This window comes from Centrocercus urophasianus, unplaced genomic scaffold, assembly GCF_019232065.1.
Source record: "Centrocercus urophasianus isolate 14NV4802_14NV808 unplaced genomic scaffold, USGS_Curo_1.0 seq_17, whole genome shotgun sequence".
NCBI lineage: Eukaryota > Metazoa > Chordata > Aves > Galliformes > Phasianidae > Centrocercus > Centrocercus urophasianus.
Window position 1 is genome coordinate 8,666,957 of NW_024884722.1, and position 21,954 is coordinate 8,688,910.

The 21,954-nt window shown below is 39.9% G+C and overlaps 1 protein-coding gene across 1 annotated transcript; it reads right to left on the reverse strand.

Moving 5' to 3' along the window:
- Nucleotides 1-1,800: 1,800 nt before the first annotated feature.
- Nucleotides 1,801-21,353, reverse strand: ACSL5 (acyl-CoA synthetase long chain family member 5). The gene is made up of 21 exons (XM_042818254.1): nucleotides 21,202-21,353; nucleotides 12,622-12,807; nucleotides 11,950-12,058; nucleotides 11,219-11,283; nucleotides 11,039-11,140; nucleotides 10,607-10,706; nucleotides 9,195-9,373; nucleotides 8,097-8,129; nucleotides 7,823-7,874; nucleotides 7,197-7,270; nucleotides 6,673-6,750; nucleotides 6,265-6,399; nucleotides 5,691-5,825; nucleotides 5,517-5,612; nucleotides 4,882-4,954; nucleotides 4,262-4,350; nucleotides 4,067-4,183; nucleotides 3,481-3,624; nucleotides 2,939-3,040; nucleotides 2,454-2,525; nucleotides 1,801-2,063 (listed from the first exon to the last, which is right to left on the reverse strand). The coding sequence occupies exons 2-21, from the start codon at nucleotides 12,775-12,777 to the stop codon at nucleotides 1,923-1,925; spliced, it is 2,052 nt and encodes a 683-aa protein (XP_042674188.1). The 5' UTR covers nucleotides 12,778-12,807; nucleotides 21,202-21,353; the 3' UTR covers nucleotides 1,801-1,922.
- Nucleotides 21,354-21,954: the final 601 nt, after the last annotated feature.

A 21,954-nucleotide genomic window follows, 5' to 3' on the forward strand; every position in this document is an offset into this window, starting at 1 on the left:
ACTTCTAAAGTGATCTTGGTGGGGAAGTTTCAATTGATAAAATGAACAAAGTACTTTCCAGATGCTGCAGCAGAAGCATTCAGCCTCAAGTTGATACAGATCTCAGTTGCAGTAGATTTACTGCCCCCAGCTGAGTTGCTCATCAGAGCCCGCAGCCATTTTAAGTTTATATTTCTTTTCTCTGGTTCATCTTCCATTCTCACCAGTCCAACATCAGCCAAAAGATTGAGGCATCAGCAATTTTTAAGTCATTTTGCTTTAAGGAAACATGCAGCACAGTTAGTTACATTTGTTCCAGATTCTGGGTCATTATACTCTGAAGTTATATGTGAATCATGTGGAATGTGCATATTGACACAACAGTTATGTGAAAACATCAAGGTCTTTGGACATAGACCAGAAACAGAACTGAGCTTAGACTGAAACAAGAGCCAATTATTATTAATTAAAGCTTCAGATGTTTCACAGCAAAGGCTGGTTATTTCCTGACCAACAAGCCTACCGGTTGCTTTCAAATATCTAACCAAAAACATCTTAAATACCAAGAGGAACAGGCACTAGCTGTAATAATCTGTCAGAGAAGGAGAGCTGATATAGAAAACCATCCCTCTATGTTACATTCTTAGAGTTGCATTACCTTTAAAAGAAAAAAAGCAAACTGATCCAAACTACTACAAGAACAGAAAGAAAGCATTAGAAGATCGGCTTAACTCTGTGAACCCCATAAATATTTCTAAAGATAGAGAATGACAGTACTTGCTTGCCTAAGTAGTTTTCTAAAGAAACTAATGAGGTTTATTTTGCCTTAAAATAAGGCATTGCATTTAATTTATTATAGGACAAGCTGAGCAAGAGGAATGAGCTTATCCTGAAGGCTTTGACATATACTTACTAGAAGGGAAGGAAAGCTGATCAGAGGAGCAGCATCTTGTCTTGGCCCTATCTTACTGCCTCATGCTGCTGGAGCTGCAGCCAAGCCATGACAGCTCAGGAAACAAGTTAGCTACAGCACAATGGCTGAAGGAAGCTATCAATGACCAGACAGCAGTAAGACTGCAGCTGAAATTCTGGTTGTCACAAAGAAACAAATTACCCACACAGGCTTTGGTTTGAGTTTACAGTTGCAATTTATCGCATTTTATAACCTTGAGAAGTTGAAGAGTTTGAGTTACTAGGCTCATAAGTTTGTAACTGTACTGGCTTTATAACAGCCCTTGCATTTGAGAACATGTACTAAAAAAACCAAAAATCTGAACCAGTGCCTTCTAAAGCATGAATCATGTTTGGTTTAGACACGTATTTCATTAACCATTTTATATCAGACTAATCACACTTTCATTAAAAACAACCTGCAGTGGTGCAGTCCAAGGCTAGGAGCAGGGAAATTCACTTTGTTATTGCTGAGCAGATGTTAAGCTCCTATTCATATTGTCACAGCTCAAGTTGAGACCGGTGCACTGAAGAAGTTTTACCATCCTGAGGGAAAAATGAAGTGTTTTCTTCCTGCACTTTCTTTGTGAACCACTTTGCTCCTCCCCCCAACCACAACACAACTGCATGAAAGAGTTTAGTCTGATTGCAGATTGAGCCACAGAAGTTCAGAATGGAGGTTATAGTTGGAGCAAGAAAACAGCTGCCTTGTAAAGGCTGAGGCTCTTCAGTGTGAGTGTGTGTGCTTCATTCACAGCCCAAGGAAATGGAAGTTCTAGCTCAGCCTGGAGATTCCGTGCTCAGCCCTGCAAGACTGGGCGTTGCCAGTCAGATGTAGCCGTCTTCATCTGAAAGTCATTTTTCATAGGATGCCAGAAACAATATATTTAAGTTCTCCTTGCTCCCTTCCACACAAGCTTGTGTTCTCCAGAGGTCACATAATGTTACAGATTTGTTTAGATACTCCATGAAGTATAATTTAAATGAGTCACTTATTCCTGCATACTTGAATAGAGGGCTTCAATCTGCTTCTGGAAGACTTTAACAAGCTCTGCTCTCTTTGCCTTCAGTGTTGGTGTCAAGAGTCCATTTTCTACAGAGAACAGCTCTGTGTGTATGTACAGGTCTTTAACCTATAAAAGAATACAGTTTCACAAGTGATGCTTACAGTATTACAGGGAGCATAAGCAACAGCTCTTCCCAGCCTTCTCAAGCTTAGGACAACATTTCAGTCTTAAGAGCGCTAGTAACTAAATTGCTTCTCTGATGCAGGAGTTAAACTCCTGACTGAGAGTCAACCTGTGGGAAACTTGCATTTCATTCCATAGCAATTGCATCTGTTGCCCCAAGCATCCATCTGCCTCTTGGTCAACAGACAGGTAACTAGCCAATATTTCCATGCCTATTGCATTCAGTTGTCCCAAGCAGCTGTCTTAGGTCCCATTCCAGCAAGAATACAGACTTCCCAGCCATTGTGTTAGCAATACAGGTACTTGTGACAAGCAGGATTTGAAAGTACTCACTTGTTCAAAGGACTTAAGGCCAGCTGCTTTCCCCAGTCTAACCAGATCTTCTAAAATAGCTTTCTTCACTGCCTGGAAGAGACAGGAACAGTGTGGGTAAAGCTACCATTTGGTAATTGGCTCAGGACACAATCATTGCCCAGTCAGAGAGAAGTGAGGTTGGCAAGAATATGTATTTGTAATATTTGTAATATGTGTATGTATTTCAGCATTCAACATTTCTCACATTAACACCATGACAAGGACATGCATATCTTCTCACTGGAAAAAAAGAAGTTATAGTCCTTGAAACTTCCAGGAACATCTTTATTAGTTCCATCTTCTACTTTAAGGACATTTGCATGTTTCACACAGCATTAAGCCAGATTAATTTATAAAAAGGTGGGCAAAAAATGAAGCCAAGACAATGCATGATTGGACTTCAGAATTTAAAAAATAATTTTAAAAATCTATTTATAACCCACTGAAAAGGTGAGGCCACTCACTGGATTTTTGCAGGTATCTTCATAGGAACCCTTTACACCCAGTTTTGCTGCAAATTCTGGAAGTGTCTCAGCATCAGGAACCACTATACCTATTAGACAAGACTGAAAACAAATAGAAGTAGGACAGACATGGAGTAATTGGGATTGTCTGTGTGAGAACTTGATGGTTAACAATATATACCAAGCTAGATCTACATCCCCATACATAGCAGTCAAAGTGCTCATGCAGTTTGTTCTGCACTAACCACTGCAGCAAATATTACTCACTGGTAAAATAGTAGAGCAACTGCACAGAGCTCACATGACATATTAATCCCATACAAGTATGTAATTAACCTTTACCCAACTTGCAACTTGATACCCAGATTTCTTTTTCTTTAGCGTAAAAAAGGGAAGGTTGTAGACAGGATATTTCTATTAGCATTGTGCTGTCGGGAACAAATCTTGTTCAAGCACTGGTATACTTTAATGTTTGTGCTCTGATCTTCCAGAACTCATTGTGGGAGGAATCTTGCAGGATGCTCATTCTTAATATTACTTACCCTCAGGCTTTCCCCATGTACGAAGACTTGGGCTACAGCAACACTTCTGATATAGACATTTTCTATCTTCTCTGGAGCAATGTATTCTCCTTGTGCAAGTTTAAATATATTTTTCTTCCTATCAATGATCTTCAGCGTTCCATTCTAGAAGTTAAAGGCGGAGGCCATTAGTTTCAAGTCCCTGTCTTGCTTCTCTGTGCAGAAGAAGATAATGAGTTTGTTGTAAGAAGGGCTCATCCTAGCCTGGCACCTGTTTTGGCTCTCTACAGAATAAAAGGACACTGTTTGATTTCTTCAATTAGCTCAGAACATGATTAGACAGTTCCTTGCTCTTCTCTGGCAAAAAAATGAGATACTTTGCTCTTTATTCTACATGTGACATACTCTTAACTACTGGCCTAGCAGGCATTACGCAAGATCTTGTAACCTGATTGGTCTTTGGAGCTTTGTCTGGAGTTAACATGGTGGATATTGAACAAGGTAATTTGTGAGGCTTTTATTCTGGAATTTATTTGTCCAACTTTGCAGAGTACAAGTAATAAGGAATTCACATCCAGGGGATGGTTTATTTTAAGCAATTACTCACTGGCATCCATTTCCCTACATCTCCCGTGTGAAGCCACCCATCTTTGTCAATTGCTTCTGCTGTCTTCTCGGGGTCTTTCAGATAACCCTTGAACACATTTGGTCCTTTTATGCAGACCTATAGTAAGCACAGGATACTGTTGGTCACCAAATCTTATGTTTCAGTATTTTGACACACACAGGAGATGGTACCTACCTCGCCTTCATTGTTTGAAGAGAAGTAGTTCATTTCTTCCACGTCATCTAGTTTTATGATATTACAAGCCAGTGGGGGTCCAACATGGCCTAATATTAAAACAAACAAACAAACAAAAAAAAAAAAACAAAAAAAAAACACCGAAAAACCAACAAGGATAGTTAACAGTTTCTGGATTTGTATATTCTGTAGATGGGTCTATATGATATAAAACTTGAAAGACTAGATCTTTGAATGAATTGGGAGAACTCAGGCATCCCCTACATATGAAGACTTAAGTGATAATAGATACTTAGTGGATCTATTCACTACTTTAGTAAGAATCAGTACTGTTTAATGGGGTCTGATACCAAAAGTTCAACAATGTTGCCTTTTTCAGACACTTAATGCAGGAAAAGTAGCAGCTAAGTCTCAATGCTCAGAGCCACTTACTGTCTAATCAGTCAGACCAACCATGTGCCATGCTTGCTTTCACAGACTTCCTATTAAGCATGAGTGATTGTTGCTACCAAGAATCACTTTGAAGTTTTGCAAAGAATTTCTTTGTCACTGAACTTAAAGTTTCAGTGCCACTTTCTATTGGCAGTTGTGCAAGAGTTTACATGTCTCAGCTACCATACCTGTAGTCCAGTCTCCAGGCATTGAGAAAGTACATCCAGCTGAACATTCAGTCTGGCCATAAGCTTCAAAGACCTGTGTGAGCAAAGATAAACATCCTTTGAACACCCAGCCCCCAATATGAATGAGCTCAGTTTAAACTATACCTTGCACAGGTCTCCCTCTAAAGAAGAAAGCCAAGATAATGTCATTGTATTTCAGACGTCCTGGTCTTATTGGTGTGACTAGATGTTCTTCAAGTTCAGCTATCCAGATCTTGCTCTGAGCACCTCATGCTCTGCACTCTGTTCTGAAATGTGCCACAGTGCACTTGTGCACAGACACTTGTGCACTGTCAGGATAAGCCAGAAGCACAGAAGCAACTGCCTGACTTGCTGAAGACACTTCATGTTGCTATTTGTGCTGCCCTGTTCCTCTTCCTGAAGCCTAGAGGATGTTTTTGCAGTACTGTTGTTTGATATCAATTAGCCCTGCAGAATTTTCCTCTACTGCAGATAACATTAATCAAGAAGCCTTTAAATACTGAAGACCCTGACAGCAGTCCCTCCAGGCAGTAAATGAGAGGGACTACAGCTGTGTCACTCATTATGTCCAAGTGACCATCAAAGAGATTTTCAAGGAAAAAACCTCAGCTTACCTGACAGCCCAATGCTGATCTGAGAAATTTCAGGACAGAGGGAGATATAGGGGCTGCACCTGTTACCATTATACGCACTCTTCCACCCATAGTTTCCTACAAGTGAATTAGAAGCCATCAGATCAAACTCCCAATGTTATATTGCTCAGGTTACTTACACTTGGAAGAGCTTACCTGAACTTTTTTGAAGACTAGTTTATCCAAAAGGCTGTCATTTCGAATTATGCCCTGTTTCACTTCAATCATTTTCATAGTTGCAGCAAAATTTAACAGGAATTTTTTCACTGGTGTGTTTGCACCACTTTGTATCTGCAGGAAAAAAAAACTATCTCTGAGGTCTTTACTCACAGCTTTACCTCCAGTTCTTGCTTCATTAGGAGGCACAGTGCATTACTTTGTTGCTGTAGGATTTGTCTTCATTACTGCCATGCTCTAGGAGGTGCACCAAGGGGCAGTGCTAATTTGTATTGGTGCTGTCACACTTCAGGAACAACAGGGACTAGTGATGCTTCTAGGGTAGCTTTTGTTGTTTGTTTGTTTCATTCTGAAAATAGACATAATCTTTCTCTCTGAACAGCAGCAGTCCTATCTCAGTCACAACTGTTCTTGTATTTCAGGGATCATTAAAGAGTTCTTTCTCCTAAGGAATAATTAACCTAATGGTGGTGTTATGATCTTGAATTTAAACATGTATACTTGCTTCGATGCATGAACATTAAGATAATTTAGCTAAAAGTTGCTCACATACCTTGTCATATACTCTATTGAGGAGTCTTGGTACAACTGGAAATACTGTTGGCTTCAAGGTTTTCATGTCATCCGTTAGCAATTTGATGTCTCCTTGGAAGAAGCCCACTTTTCCTCCACAGCTGTATATCACAGTCTGAAAATTGACCAGATGTTAGACAAGGATAATTCACAGCTTCATCAGCCACAATAATTTTCTATGGAAAGCTGCTTGATTTCCAGTGACCAGTAGTAGTATAGGTCTTGCAGAAATACAGAAAGCTTGGGAAAGGTTGGGAATGCTCTCCAGGACAGTCTTTTAACCTCCATTACATGTCATAGCCATTTAGATGTAACTTCTAGTAAGTATTACTTTCAACAAATTTATACATTCTACAAAGTCTTAGTAGCATGTACATAGTCTACTTACCTGTACAACTCTCTCAAACATGTGAGCCAATGGAAGATAAGATATGCTGACATCTGAACTTGTACACTCAACCGTGTCCTACAGATGAAAGAAACAGAAGCACATCAACACTCTGTATGCCTACTTGAGAAGAAAATTAATAAAATTTGGACAAATTTGAATAATTTGAAATAGATGCTTTTAAAAGACTGAAGCAACTCAAGCTCATCCATCATCTCTTCAAAATCTGCAGCTGCAACTGTGTGAAGTTTGGGACAGGATACTAAATCAGGTTTAATTTCACGTTTCAGCAAACTAAAAATATGGTAGTTTAGTTCTCCTGGCACATAGGTCTGGCTCAAGAACTCCTCAAAGATTCCTCAAAGATCAAAACAACTTGTCTGCAGTACCATTCTGCCTTGGAAACATGGGCACTTAGGAAAGCATGTGTATATTGGGAATTCATAGTTTGTATAAAATGCCCAGAATAAAGCCATTTTCATAATAGTCACATAACCTAGAGATGACTGTTAGCAATAGCTTACCTCTATGGTTCTAAGGAAGCCAGCAGCATTTGCAACAACATTTTCATGTGTCAGCATGGCACCTTTAGGGTTACCTTCGGAGAAATCAAAGTCAGCTGTGGGTCTGACTGCGCTTGCAGTCAGTTGCCTACAGTTTGCTTGGCTCAGTCATTTCAAGCTATCTTGGTATTAGGCTTTGTCACATCATACACTGTCTTAGGAAATCACAAATATGCCTCATTCTGACTGCTTTCAATTGTAGATATTACATAAAAGGAATGTCTACTGTAACACCAGAGAAATTAGGAGTAGCACAGAGAATGCTGAAACAACGTGCTTCTATAACCCCTGTGGATCAGAATACAGACACAGTTAAACAACCAGGCCCTCTTTATTTAAGGCTAAGACCTCATATGTTGTCTTACCTTATGAAAAATACATCTGGTTAGTCTCCCCTCCCTCAGATCTAAGAAGTTTTGTCTTCGTGCACTTCACTTGTACTGACAATGTCCTAAGTAGAACTGCAGTAGTGGCTTGATATGATTCTAGCTTCTTGATGTTGTTAGAATTTCATTTTTTGCACTGGGTACTAAGTGTTTTTAGCACAGAGTGTTTTAATAGAGAAGCATCAATATGCAGTCTCTTACCTGTTGTTCCGCTGGTAAAACACACAAGGCAAAGATCTTCAGGATTAGGAGGCTAGATGGAAAAAGCCACATCAGGGCAACAGTGTAAGGATTATTATGTTACTAGTCAGTATTTATATATGCTTACTAAAGGGGGATCAATCAGGAGTTCTGTTTGGAAACAGCAAGGCAAGATACAAAAAAATCCTGCCAATCTCCTTTCCTAGCAGACTGGCAAGAGGTTTTTTCAGGAACTAGTTTCTCAAGTTTAGAACTGTTCCACAGAAATACTTACAACTGGTTTTCTGATGTTGTTTCTTCCCAGCTCCTAGATTAGAGAAAATGAAACTTAAGATTGCAACATAAAAATGCGTACCAATAGTACTGGAATAGATAATTAGATTTCAAATGTGATAGTTTCAAGAATCCAAGTGAAAAATCATTTTCAGTGAGAGAAGTTGGCCTTTCTGCATTTAGTACCCATAGTTTGAAAAAGCTGACTCCTGAGATTGTGAAAAGTATGAATTTGACTATGTAGAAAGTGATCAGAGCTACTGAAGGAATTTGGAAGTACTGAATGGAGATTTTTCATTTTATTCAATGTAGTCCACATCTCTTACACTCCATATTTGTACCTCAAATCTGGAAATTAAACCTAGTATTGGTGTATCAAAGTAGTCAGTAATTTGCACATAAAATTTCAAGTAGACTCAACTGTCAGCTTAGAAGCCTGATAAATCCTGTTACAACTACAGCATAGAATCATAGAATCACCAAGGTTGGAAAATACATCCAAGATCATCCAGTTTAACTGTCCATCTATTACCAACATTTCTCCATTAAACCCCTTAGTACAACATCTAAATGTTGAACACCTTCAGGGACAGTGACTCAACCACCTCCCTGAGCAGCCTGTTCCAGTATCTGATCTCTCTTCTGGGGAAAAATTTTTTCCTAATATTCAACCTGAACCTCCCCTGGCACAACTTGAGGCCATTCCCTCTAGTCATGATATTAGTTACACAGAGAAGAGGCCAACCCCCCACCTTGCCTTTCAGGTAGCTATAGAAAGCAGTAGAGTCTCCCCTAAGCCTCCTCTTCTTTAGACTAAACAATTCCAGTTCCTTCAGCTTCTCCTCATAAAGATATGCTAAGGAAATTAGTGCATGCTGAGTGTTTACAACACTTGGGCACAACTTCGGTCAATGCTTTGAACTAATGGTTTTCGACTAATATATCAAGTTTCAAAATGACTGCTCACTGAGTTCTCAGATACAGGCGTGACAACTGGATAATGCTTACATTAAAGTGTTATTGTTGCCAGAAAAGTTCCAGATGTCTAGCTGGCAAGGTATTCCTCTGCAAGATCAAGCAGAAGTCTTCAGTCACCTACCTCAGCCTCCTGTAGTGCTAGAATTTCAACTCCCACTTTAGCTCCTCTCTCCTTCAGCTCTTTATCAAAGAGATCCATAAGAATTAGAGTCTTCAGGCATGGGGTCTTTCCTTGCTCACAGTTCTCAAGCAAGATCTGTGCCTTGTCCGGCTTGTCGCAAATCACTATGCCTATGTCAGCTACCGAAAAGAAATTACATTTCACAGTTTGTTATGAGGACATGAGATACTAGTGAATGACAACACAGCAGAACATATACTTACACTATAACATTGATTTATGCACGTGTAATTGATTTATATTCATAATATTGATAAATCCATTTCCATTTGGTTCATATGAATTCACTGGCTGGCTTGACATCGTTAGGAGGGTTTATTCTCACTAAAGCCAGCAGACTGTATAGGTCAAATCTCAGGTCTAGTCAAAGTGAAGACCTTATGCTGATGAACTGAAGATAAACGTCTTCAGTCACAATCAAAACATGTACTTATACTTTTGGTGTTACCATAAAAAACTTAGATTTGTCCTCACTGATTATTTATTTTTAGCTATCTTCTTTAAATCTAAGGAATTTCAGATTAGGTTGAAAGAGGTAGCTCAAATGCAAGTTAATGCCTCAAATTCCTTGCATAAGCAAGAGTTTTATGCAATTACAAAATTGTTAAGACAGCAGAGAAATTGGATTTGTCTGAACATGCTGGTTCCCCATTAACCTAGTGAGTCACAGCTGTGTAGTCTTAAAGCAAAACCTGTTGGCAAGATTTGCCAGCGTAACTGCTGAAGTGATTTTGCTTGGCAAATCCTGTTCATAGGTGGCAGCCTAGCTAGTTGTGACAGCAGTGAATTTTTATTTCCTCCTTACCCTGATCTTCTCTCACACTAGGGAGAGAAAGTTTGAAGTTGTATTCAAGCTCCCTCATACCAAGTTTTTTCTCATAATGGCACACTAATTGCTACTTCTGTAGAACTAAACAGATAGCTTTAGGCTACTCTCTACCCTCCACACTTTACATCCTAGAATTTTTTAAATCAGACATGCATCTAGTCTTAATTTGCATGCAAGTCTGTCTGTATTGTCTGATTGTTTGGCAAACAGTGTGGGAGTTCAAGATTGGCAAACCTCAAACAACCAACAGTTTTTGAACCCTTTGATTGCACCATGGTCCACAGATTCTAGAAGATCTTCTGTGGACTTGCACCCAAGATACTAGGAGATAGAAGAGGCAGAGTGTTTCCTCTAGGTATTAAATCATATACCCTACAAAGTGGCCTTACAGAAACAAAGTGTCTATACAACTACAGGTCAAAGCTACTCTAATTTTTGCATCAAATTCTTTGTTCTTCAGTGTTCCTAAAACAAAGCTTCTTAAAGAAATTGTTATTATAAAATAGTTGAAGTCAATGTTTACCTTTGTTAACAATATATAGAATGGCATCTGGCCCCAGGGTGTCATAGAGTGGAACAGCAACCATTGAGTAAGTGTAGCAGGCATACTCAGAAATGATCCACTGAAGAAAGAAAAAAGAGTTGAGGTATACTAGCAGCTCACAAAACAATGCCTGAAGATTTCATACAGCTTAAATAACCCATACACATTAGTAGTGGTGTTTCTATAAGCAGTGTGTCTATGAAGTTCTTACAGTATCAAAGGTTCAAGATCATCATTACATGCCCAGCACAGTATGTACCCAATCAGTAATAAGGGAACTGGGAGAGGAAAAGCCAGTTGTAATCATTCTTCATTTGGTCTCAAGCTATTTAACTAGCAAGTTGAGCAGACCCTCTTCTCCCCAGGATGTCAGAATTTTGGGGGAAATAATACCTTTTTTTTTTTGCTTACCTCTGGCCTATTCTGAGCAAAAATGCCAATAAACTGATCTGGTGATGGTTTACATCCTTTCTGCAGAAGCCCTGATCCCAGATGTTGAGCTCTATCCAAAACCTGTAAGAAAATTGCCCCCTGCTTTAGTGCTACAAGACAGCACTCCAAGTTAGATTATCTGTCATGTACAACACTCACCTGTTTGTATGTCAGCCACTGATAAGGTTGGTTGGGTTTTCTGTATCCTAAACAGTTGCCATTTCCTAATCGAAAAGTTCAAAAAAGCAGCTGTAAAGCTCAATATTGAAGCTGCATAGCAGTTCAAAACAACACTGGTAAATGGAGATTGTTTTCAGATGTCCATTTAACTGCATGGAGCATTAAGGTGTGCAGGGTCCACTGTTAAGTACTCTGCACAAACTAAAGTTATAAGGCTGTTTGCTTCATCCTGACAAGCAATACTTCCAGTGTCTGGCAATATTTTCCCATTTCATCCAGCTGAGCTTGAAATAGCTTGCAGGCTATCATGTATTTCCATGTCTGCAACCCCTGAAACCATACAGACAGGAACACACTGCTATTGTAAGCAGGCAGTAATTTAATGCTAAAAATAAATGCTTCATAAGACAAAGCAGAGGGATTTTTTTGCTCCTCCCTTCCTACCCCACCCCAAACTTAGTGTTGCTATCTTCACTGAATTCTATCACCGTAAGCTGCTGATGTTTGCTCCTGTGCAGTCTGCCAACTAATCCTACTTCCATAATGGTGGGGGAGAAACATGGTCGCTTATCACTTCACCTCACAGAAGTTTAGGAAAACTTTTTGCTAGCCTTAATTATTACTATTGGCAAGGGGCAAGACAAAAAGTTCTGGAACCATTTCATTTACTTGTGAAATGTTAAGTATCAACTAGCAGCTGCAAAGCTTACCAGAAGCATGCAGTCCTCTCTGGAAAGCTTCATACAAGGTTTTAGTATCTTCAAAGTAATAAGAAAGCAGGTTATTATCTGTCAAGAGTGCAGCTCTTCTCGCTCCTCCCTAGGAACAGAGCATAGTTATGAATTAGTGCAGAGCAGATGCAATGCTATTTGTTCCAGCCAATCGCAGCAGTCCCCTTTAAAGCATTTGAATACTATTGCATTGTTCAGGAAGTTTCATTTTCCTTCCTGGTTTTGATCTACTCAGATACTACTCGTATGCAGAGGAATTTTCTAGATTACCCAGATTAATATTCAGCTGTAGATTATTAAACAGACCTTGACTAACATTAAGCGTTACTACTTGCACAGTTACATGAAGTCTGGCATCTTGGTCTATCATTAGCCATGAAACAAATGAAAAGCATTTATAGTACAGGAAAAAGAGTCAGTGACAGCCAAGGACTTTTTGTAAAGAGCACACCTAACCCTGTTGGCAAGAGTTTCTGTCTCTTCCTCTTGGTGTCATAAGACTTCCTTTCTATGCACAATACTGCTGAGTTGCACAGCAGAGAAGGTGGTGTATAGCAGAGAGTTTCCACTGATATCCAGAGTCAAAATAGATTGGTATTTAGAGCAAGTTTGTCAGAAATAGTCCATCCCCACAAGAAGAATAAGCATTACCTCAATTCCCACTGACTGCTTGTTCAAGTCAACAGGAGGTAAAACAGGCTTTGGCCTGCTTACCACCCAGAGGAAGATGAGAGCTCCAAATGCAATAAGAGTAAACAGTGCTGGTGTTGGGAGCGGTGAGAACAAGACCTGAAGTATCCAGATCATTGTGCTGGATCAGTGCTGCCAGAGTTGAACCTGAAACAAACAAGGTTTAGTAGGTACGAGTTCGAAGCACTCACTACCTGTAAGCCAGGGTTAGTTAAGTACTTTGTTAAGCAATACTACAGATCGTTTCAGCTGTTTGCACCTAAGGACTCCTGGTACAATAATGAAGTATGCTTATGCAATGCTTTAAGCCTCTTAGGAGATCTCAAGTCACCTGTCTCTGTAAATCTTAATCCATTCTGCATCCACCTCCACAAAAAGCTGAAGTCCAATGATGTCAGGCAGGCAAGAAACAAATGTCAACTTTTTCCTATTCAAGACTAAAAATCTGCCTCATTTATATATGTACATCAGTATACATATATCTCTCAGATCAAGTATTAATTAAAAAAAAAAAAAAGCCTTTTGTTCAGATGTGAACAGTGGAAGAAAAACACAAGATTACAGTTGTCTAACAGCAGGAGGTATTGCTAAAGTACACACGGGTGTAAAGACTGTGTAGCAGTCTGCAGGAGAAGCAGTGTCTTCATGATCAGCTGCTCTTACTGGAAATACAGTCTATGCTGGGGAAGTGTTTCTCATGCTGGCAGTGTGCTCTGCATGAGATACTGTACAACTCCAAACTCTGGATTTCTGATCTCAAAACTAGGGACCTAGAAGTCAGAGGAGGCAACTGAAATCTTGCTGGGAGATACAGAAGCAGTTTTGCTGCTTGCATCTTGTGGCATCTCTTCCTTCACGGGCAGGCAGGTAAGCAGAAAACTGAGAATGTAGGATTTCCTCACAAGAGATACAAAGAGGCTACCTCAGGTTCCCCCTTAGAATCAAGTACTTTAATTTCTAAAGTGCTCTGATACGATTCAGATTGAACAGCCAATGCAAATCTAGCACAGGTGACTACATTTGATCTAAGTGAACTGACTTATCTCTCCTAGTATCTAAATAGGTGTGCAGGACATGACGCATCACACTTTACAAGGTGAATAACTGCACTCCTTCCAAGTCCTTCATGATTAATTGAGGAAATCCAGTCAGTAGATAATATGCCAGCTAGCAACTAACTACATTCCTATACAGGAATACTGCCAAGCATTTTGGAATTTGAGCTCCAGGTTTCCTTCCATTAGAAGAACCCAAGAAAGTTGAAGGTATTTTTCAAACAGTCAATAAATTCAGCCATGTCCTAAAGTCAGAATTTGGATCACCACATCCAGACTGAGCAGGGCTAGATCACCTGCATCACATTTATAGTTTTGTAGCTCTCAATTTCCAGTGACTCTGTTAATTGACAGTCCTGATGTGTTCTCTGGTGACAAACACATGCTTTGGCAGCTCATCATCTGGATAAGAAAGGTTACCTTGGAGGCTTGTTGTTGAATCCACACTACCAAAAGTACATCACCTGAAATGTACCAACTCCCTAGACCTACTTATTTTGAGTTACAACGTGCACATCAAACCCTTGATCTTCTCAGATCATCATCTCAGATACTGAAAGGTCTTCCCCCCTCAAAATGGTGCTACAGCAAGAATGGCTAAAGCTCCTGCCTCATGACTCTGCACTATCATGTCTGGCCACTGGACATACCACACCTAGCAAGTATAGCCCTATTTTTTTTCAGCACAGACTATTGCACATCTGTGCACCCTTCCTTTGACTTCTGTCAGCTAAGTCTAGGAAAAAATAATCTTCGAAAATAAAGCCTGCTGAGGAAGTTTGAATTCATGTCAAAGACTCCTAGAAGTCTGTTACTCTTATTTGGAAGATTAAGGACTTGGTAAGCTGAATTTGTTAGGCATCTACTCTTCATTTTTTGGACTTGTAACCCAATACTGCAGCAGTTAGTAAACAGCTTTCTGGAGGTGATCAAACAGTATGTAGTTTGTATGTATGTAGTCAACCACTTTTTTGTTACAGTATGAGATCTGAGGCAGCTTGGTGGAGGCATCTCCATTGCTCAACGTAAAAAGGAATTCAGTATACAAACTTTATTCCTTTAACTCAGAGCCTATTCCCAGATATCAGTGGCAGAACAAATCACATTTGAACCACTTGTATGCTGGAAGCTTAGTTCATAAGAAGATGGCAAAACTAAACCTTGGTACATCTATGCTCCATCATCTTAGAGGCATACCAGAATACTCATGTCCAATTCCTGTGGATTTTCATTCATAGCTGTATGGGAACTGTTGAGTCACAGCCTGAACCACTGATTGAGCACCTGGGGAAAGGACCCAGTCAGCCCTGGGGGTACAGGTGAAGGCAATTTATTTGTGCAACCAGAAGGGTTGGAGCCTGGCTCTACCTCTTTCAGAACTCATTTAAGGGCTGACTGTCACAGAGGAAGGATCTCTTTCTGGAGATCCCTCCCTGGTGAAACTTTCTCCCGTGAATCTAGAATCTTCTGATACAGCTGAGTAATCTTCTTCCCTTCCTTTATAGCACCTTTCTATTGTGCCAGCCCTTTTGTCATCACACCTTTGTTGTAACACCTTTCCTACTGTATTTATCTGTCCAATTGCTACAATAGTAATCAACTTTTGACATCTTTTTCCATCTTTAGATAGGCCAAAATGAGATTTGACTTGGGGTATTTCAGATGTCTCCTTCCTGGGCATGAAATTCTTTTGACCAGCATTGAGGATAGAGCTATGTGTAGGCTACTGAAAAGACTACATACCTGCATAGCTGAACAATATTGAATGAATTGTGCTCTCATGTTCTTGTTTTAATAGTACTCTAATGACTATTTCCTAGATAACAGAAAAGATTAGCTACCTCATTAACTCACATGCAAGGCAGTTTATGCCAAGATATCCAAAAAGACTGAACAATTGAGCCTGGAAAGATAAAGATAGTTGGAGTAGCCATCTCAAAGAAGCCCAGTGAGAAAATCTGATCAAGAGAAGCCTGAAGATAACTAAATACAGAAAATATTTTGTCCTCAGAAAAACCTGCTAGTAGTCTTATCCCAGCATAATCTACTCAGCATTCCTACATCCTGAATTCATCCTTGATAGGCCAAAACAAAGCAATGTTTAATTTAAAGATCCTATACCAATCTAATCTCGTAAGTCTGGGAAATACATTCATTTGCTTCTATTTTTCTGGCAACCATAATAACTAGCCTGCTTACAATACTGAAACTAGATATGCAAGAATCAAAACTTATTGTGCTTTAAACATGTACTGTTTTGTCAAAAAGCACGTATACCTGGATCTTCACATTACACACACACACACAGCTTCACTTGCCTGAAAGACTATTTTAAATGACCTTACGTTATGAAGTGACAACATTTTGCTTTTACTTTCCAACTGTTTCCACAGCTGGGCTTTAGCCACTCCTATCAAAGTACAGAGTGTTATTCAGGCTGTGGGAAGAGACCATCAGCAAACTTGTCTGAACTTCCATAACCAGGCCAATTGTCTACAATGCCTAGAATTTATACTATAAATACCTGTGAGATCCAAAGCACTGCTGGTTAGCTACTTCTGGCATTGTCCAGAAGGCACTTAATCCTGCTGTCCTCATTGCAGAAGAGCCAGCCAGCAGAGTGGACAGAAATTTTTCTTCATGAGTCTTCTAAGCATGGAAATAAGAGAGCTCTTCCTTAAGTCCAAGCTTTGGAGCAACTACACCAGAATTCAACCCAAAACTCTGGGTCCTCTATATATGGATGATATCTGGTCCGTACAGACTGACTGGAAGTGTTACTCAGTATAGCATGCAACAGTGTCACAGCATTTCTGACCATGAGCCTGAGCTCTAACTTTTTTAACCATGTAGAAAGGTTGGAGTGCTTTAAACCCCTGAGTTTTGAGGGACTTAACTCCCTGTGACTAGAAAATGCATAGGATGTCTCAAATCACCTCTGTTGGTCCCCCCGTGCAACAGGAGGTGAGACAATTAAAGTGTACTTCAACTGTCTGGCCTGATCAGTGATCAAGGATAAGGTGCAGTGGGATCAAGAGTGCGAAGGCTTAGGCTTTCCCCATCCCTCTTTTTTATCAGAAGAGATTATAGTAAGTCCAGTCTTGAGTTTAGGACTGTGTGTTCTCATCTCTACTGTACCCCACTTTCCAAATGCCCCATACTCTCCAGGGCAATTCCTTCATTAGCTAGAAGGAATGAAGGAGCATTTTTCTCTATTCTCTCCAAGGCAGCAGGCATTGGTAAGTAACTCATTCTATGATTTCAAGCACAAAAATTTGAAGAAAGAAAATTTATCTCACAGTAGTTCTTTACAGGCAACAGATCTCTGGTCCTTGTGCTATTTTAGGGGCAAAGGTCATGCTCTGCCTATGAGATCTTCTAAGAGTATATTTTTTGTCTTAAGTTTGCTTAAGAAACACACACACACATAACACACACACTTTTGATGTAATTGTGAAATCAGCATTAGTAAGGTAACATGCTGACAATTTCCAAGCAGAAATAGAATGGAACCAACTGCTCTGAGGTCTTTATTTAGTTAACCACCATTATTTCACTGCTGACATTTGCTTTCCCACAGTGCAGCTCTTGCCTGGTCTGCAGATGTGAGCTAGTGAGTTGGAAGCATTATGTCCCATCTTTCTTCAGCTCAGCAAGAAGTGTGTGTTCTGAAGGACTTAGCATCCAGAAAGAGGCTTAAGAGCAAGACCTGAGCAGCAATTGCTGAGTGCAGCCATGTACAGACCACATCACTTATTAATCTAATGCCCCAGTAGATGTGAGACTTTAAGGACAAATCATATTGCTGACTCAGTTATGTAAAGAGAAATAAAATCCCAGAGTTAACAGCCACAGCTTTTCACAGCACCCTGTTTAGAGGCAGACATGTCTAAAGCAGAATCCACAGAGTCTCACTTTAGGAAGGCTTTGCTTTTGGAGCGTAGCAGTTTAAGTGCCCTCTGTTTGCCTGAGAAGCACTCTGCTATCAGCCGGGAAAGCACGAGGTCTCAGTCATTTACATCCCGGAAGTACAGCACTCAGACTGCGTTATGGCCTATTTCTGAACCCGCCTCATGAAACCTATTCAACTCAGGCTTTCTGTATGCTAAAATAGAAAGTTCGTTATGATAAGAAAATGTACAGTGTCTGATATTTCTGTCCCTTCATCAGGAACATCATGACACCATGATGCTGCTTTGTCAGAAAACTTCAAAAATCAAGCTTTTGTGTACATTTTATTTCAGGCTTGCTCCTTGAAAACTCCCTATCCAAAAGGTGTATCAGGCACACACAAAGACAGAACATATTCAGCTCCCTGAAGTTCTGAAGAATCATAAACATAGTTAACATAATCAGTTTTGTTACCGGTTGTTCCTACTAGATAATATAGCACAATATCCTCACCAAATACACTTGTACCAGCACTACTGGTACATTAATGGGAAATTATCTCCAAGCGTGTTCAAAGATCTAGAACAAAAGCCCAACTTAGAATTGCCCAAAGAAAACCAGAATGTAGCAGTTTACAGAGTACAGCCAACAGTAAGAATTTTTAAATATTGATGTTTTTTATGACAACTTATTACAGCAGTTGTATCACCCAGAGCAAAGAGCAAATATATATCTGAACTTAACCAAGCTTAAGATTAGCATCGATGGTGGTTCTACTGGAGCTCTCCTACCCGGTTCCTGATAAACACGTTACCTTGAACCCCTTGAGCTGAGCTCTGCATTTGCACACGGGTAATGCTGAGACTTCCGTGAGCAACCACCAGCAGGGCCATGAGCAATGAAACAAAAGTAGACCTTTAATGCTTCTGCATTTCAGAGCAAGCACAGAGGGAAAAAAAAAACAGCAATCAAAAGCACGTACCATTTCGTTGACGGGGCAGGAAGCCAACCTCTTTTCCTTAAGTAAAAGGAAGCTTTATAAGCATAATAGCAAAACAAAAACAATTAGATAGCGTTCACGTTAAAGCTACAGCTTGTTCCCTCTCCCTGGTTTAAATAAATCAACGAGCAGAAAAGCATGCTGGGAACAAAAGGGGGAAGTGAAGTGGTTAGAAAAAAATTTGCTGCGAAGGGCTGGTGGTAGTTTTGGTTTTGGTTTGGTGAGGCAAGAAGGGTAAAGTTTCTGAAGAAGCTGATGAAAAATATGATGTTTGTAATTTACCATTTCTGTCCCAATAATAACCACAATCTAGTTTCTTTTCTTCCCCCTCTACATAAAGCTGCACTTTCAATATCAGGGATTTTCTCTCTATAGCTGTATTGTGAGTTAAAGTGGGCAGGGATTTGCAGCTGTACTAGTAACAAAATGCTTTGAGTACAGTATTTTTCACCCACTGGTGTAATACTTATTGGTAGTCTGGATCCTGGTTTCTTCTCTTTTTCTCTCTAGAAGCTGCCTTGTCTTTCTAAAGTGCTTTCTGCTGTACTATAGTCACCTACGTGCAGTTCTTTGCACAAATTCACGTTGAATCATGCTTCAAACTCTACTTCCTGCTCCAACAGAGATTTGCTTTCTGCATACGCTAGGCTGCTGTTGCTTTTTTTCCCTCCTGTGCTCTGCCAACATTGCTGAAATGTTGCAGCAGGCTTTGAGGGCTGGGAAGATACTAAATTCACCTACATGCTCTCTTTAATGTCTGGACCTCAGATCTTGGAAATGGTTTTGCACATCTCAGATTGCACATCTGAAAGCTTTCCTATACCATGATTTCAGAATAATGTACACCTTGCTAGAATAAACTATAGCTAAAATGGAGTAATACAGTGTAATAGTGTGCAACATGCCCTGGACCTTGACTTGCTAAAGCATTCAGCTCTACTAATTGCTGTTGTTTTCAATGCTGCTTAAACTATACATTAATTGGGTAAAGCTAACTTACACTGTAATTGTGGCATTATTTAGCAGTGCAGATAGACCTTTAGGGAAGCTGATGATTAAATTCCTGATTTTGCCATGAGCTTTGAATGAGCATGAAAAAGAAACAGCTTGCTCTGCATGGAATTCCTATACATTTGGCTTTGTCTCCTCAGCTGCTCCTGTGGCATTTAAGTGAAGTTGTGACCTTCAGCTCTTATAGTGCCAGTCAGGCTGCTCCTACACCTGGAGGAAGGCAGTGTTCTTACAGTGAAGGCAAGGAAAGCCAGGCTTCCTGCCCAGGTACCTGCATTAACTTCTTTGAGTGCTTCTCTGAGGTGTTCCCCCTTCAGAAATCTGGCCTCAAGCAGTTACCTGCATCTTTCATATCCACTAACAAGTTAAGATGTGCAGTAAGTAGAGTATGTATAGACAAACTTTAATTTTTTGTTTTCTGTTGTTACTGTCATAAAAGGTGGGATAAAAAGAGCTTTTATAACTAATCATGAAGTCGTGGCACAATATGAGCATCAACTGTCCAAATATTCTGTCTACCTACAGCAAATAGCAAAGGATGTAAATAAATAAAGAGGAAGCATTAGCTCAGTTCATAGGTTTGTTGTAGCTTCAAGACTTGGATCTTGATAGTGTGAGTCTGTGCAAAATGTGAGCTCACTTTATTGGTAGGGTTTTTGAATTTCAGTTTTCTTAATGCTATAAAATTAATAGTTCTTTATTACTCCTTTTATTACATTTTTTACTCTTTATTACATTTTTTTTTTCCTGTCTGTTGTAAACAAATAAAATGCACAGGGAAATAAATAATCTCCCTGGGTTCCTCAGGGGATGCACTGAGCAGGATGATGGACTACGGCTTGGAAGAGCAGCACACATTTTGCCAGGTCTCACTTGCAGCTTGATTTCTGGTTAATCTCTCTGCTATCCCCTCCTCTGTTACAGCTGTAGATCTATGCACAAGCAAGAGATTGGAGAGGCCTCCATCTGTATAACTATGAAAGCTGTGTTTTAAAAATGTTTAATAATTTTTAAAAAAGGCATTATAGCTATTATTCTGTGATTTTAGTTAGGGACTAAGGTCCTGTTGTACTAAACATGGCCAAAAAGCTTGTGCATCTACCAATCTAGTGTATAGTAATATTTTAATGAACTACAAAATCTGCCTCTGGTGCTGTGGAACCAAATGATGGCTCATTTTCTGTCACTCTGTTTTCACCTACAGTCTGAATGGGAGCCTGGCACTGGTACTCTGCACACTGTATCTTTAAATAGTCAAAACTGATAAGAAAACAGCCTCAGCATGGATGGACGTCAGATTTCCAGTTCCAGTCTATGGCAACAGGGAGTGTTTAGGTGGTTGCTTTTGCTTGGGCTTTTATTATGGCTGTGATTTCTTTGTATGCCTCTGTGAGCTCAGACTTGCTCCTTCCATAACAGCCAACTCCTTGGCTGTTGGCTTTAAAAGTACACAACGTGACAAGAGCAGTGCACTTGGATCCGAGCACTGCAGCGAATTAAGGCTGTTTTACTACTTGCTGTGCTTCTCTGCAGAAGCAGGAAGGTCAGTACTTTGGAAGGTGTAAGTAAAAGAGATTTACTTACCTTTGTCCACTCAAAGGAGGGGCCAGCACAGCTGATTTGCTTCACTGCTTTACAACTCCAAGGGGGGTGTTGAAGGGTTGGTGCTTCTCCAGCTCCCGTGGCAGGACTGAGCCCCGAACCATCGGTGTGTGGCTTTAATAAACAGGCAACACTGCACCCAGGTAACCCTTGAACCTGCGTTGCAACAGGTTCAAAGGTAAAAATTATTCCTGATCAAATATAAAGAGCAATTTTGGCTGGTTAGAGATGTTAAACATACAGCTCTTGTGCAACAGCTTTCGAAGAGGGCAGCACACTGTGAAAGTGAACCCTAGTCTTGCAAGAGCTCAATTTTCAATAGGGCTCTTATTAATTGTGAGTACACATGGAGCACAGAGTAAGTGTTATTTTGCAGAGACAAGGTGCCTCCTGGATTGCATGTAGAGTTTGCAAACATATCCTTACATTTTTCCCTGTTGCTTTATGGAGGTGCTCCTTCTCTAGCATGTCTGACTGCTGAGGAATGGGTTTCCCTTGCAGCTCAAGTGGTCCACAAAGAACCATGTTCCTTTATGGCAGGAGCTCTGAGCACAGTTAGGATATACACAATAGTTATCTTACCATTATATATCTTTGCATCTAAAGATGTACAAATAATATTTACTTGCTGAACTAACAAGGGCAGTTTGATGCCCATGATGCTAGGCTGAGCCTAGTTCAACAGGGATTTATATTCATTTAACCATTTGTATTTATTTATTTTTTGTCTTCCTC

Bases quoted from the DNA above. Each gene is read 5' to 3' on its own strand.
- ACSL5 (XM_042818254.1), bottom strand. From the start codon at position 12,777: ATGATCTGGATACTTCAGGTCTTGTTCTCACCGCTCCCAACACCAGCA. The intron at 12,059-12,621 runs GTAATGCTTATT...CTCTGTTCCTAG, and splicing joins AGCAGTCAGTGGGAATTGAG to GGAGGAGCGAGAAGAGCTGC. The intron at 5,826-6,264 runs GTATGTGAGCAA...TTTTTCCTGCAG, and splicing joins TCAATAGAGTATATGACAAG to ATACAAAGTGGTGCAAACAC.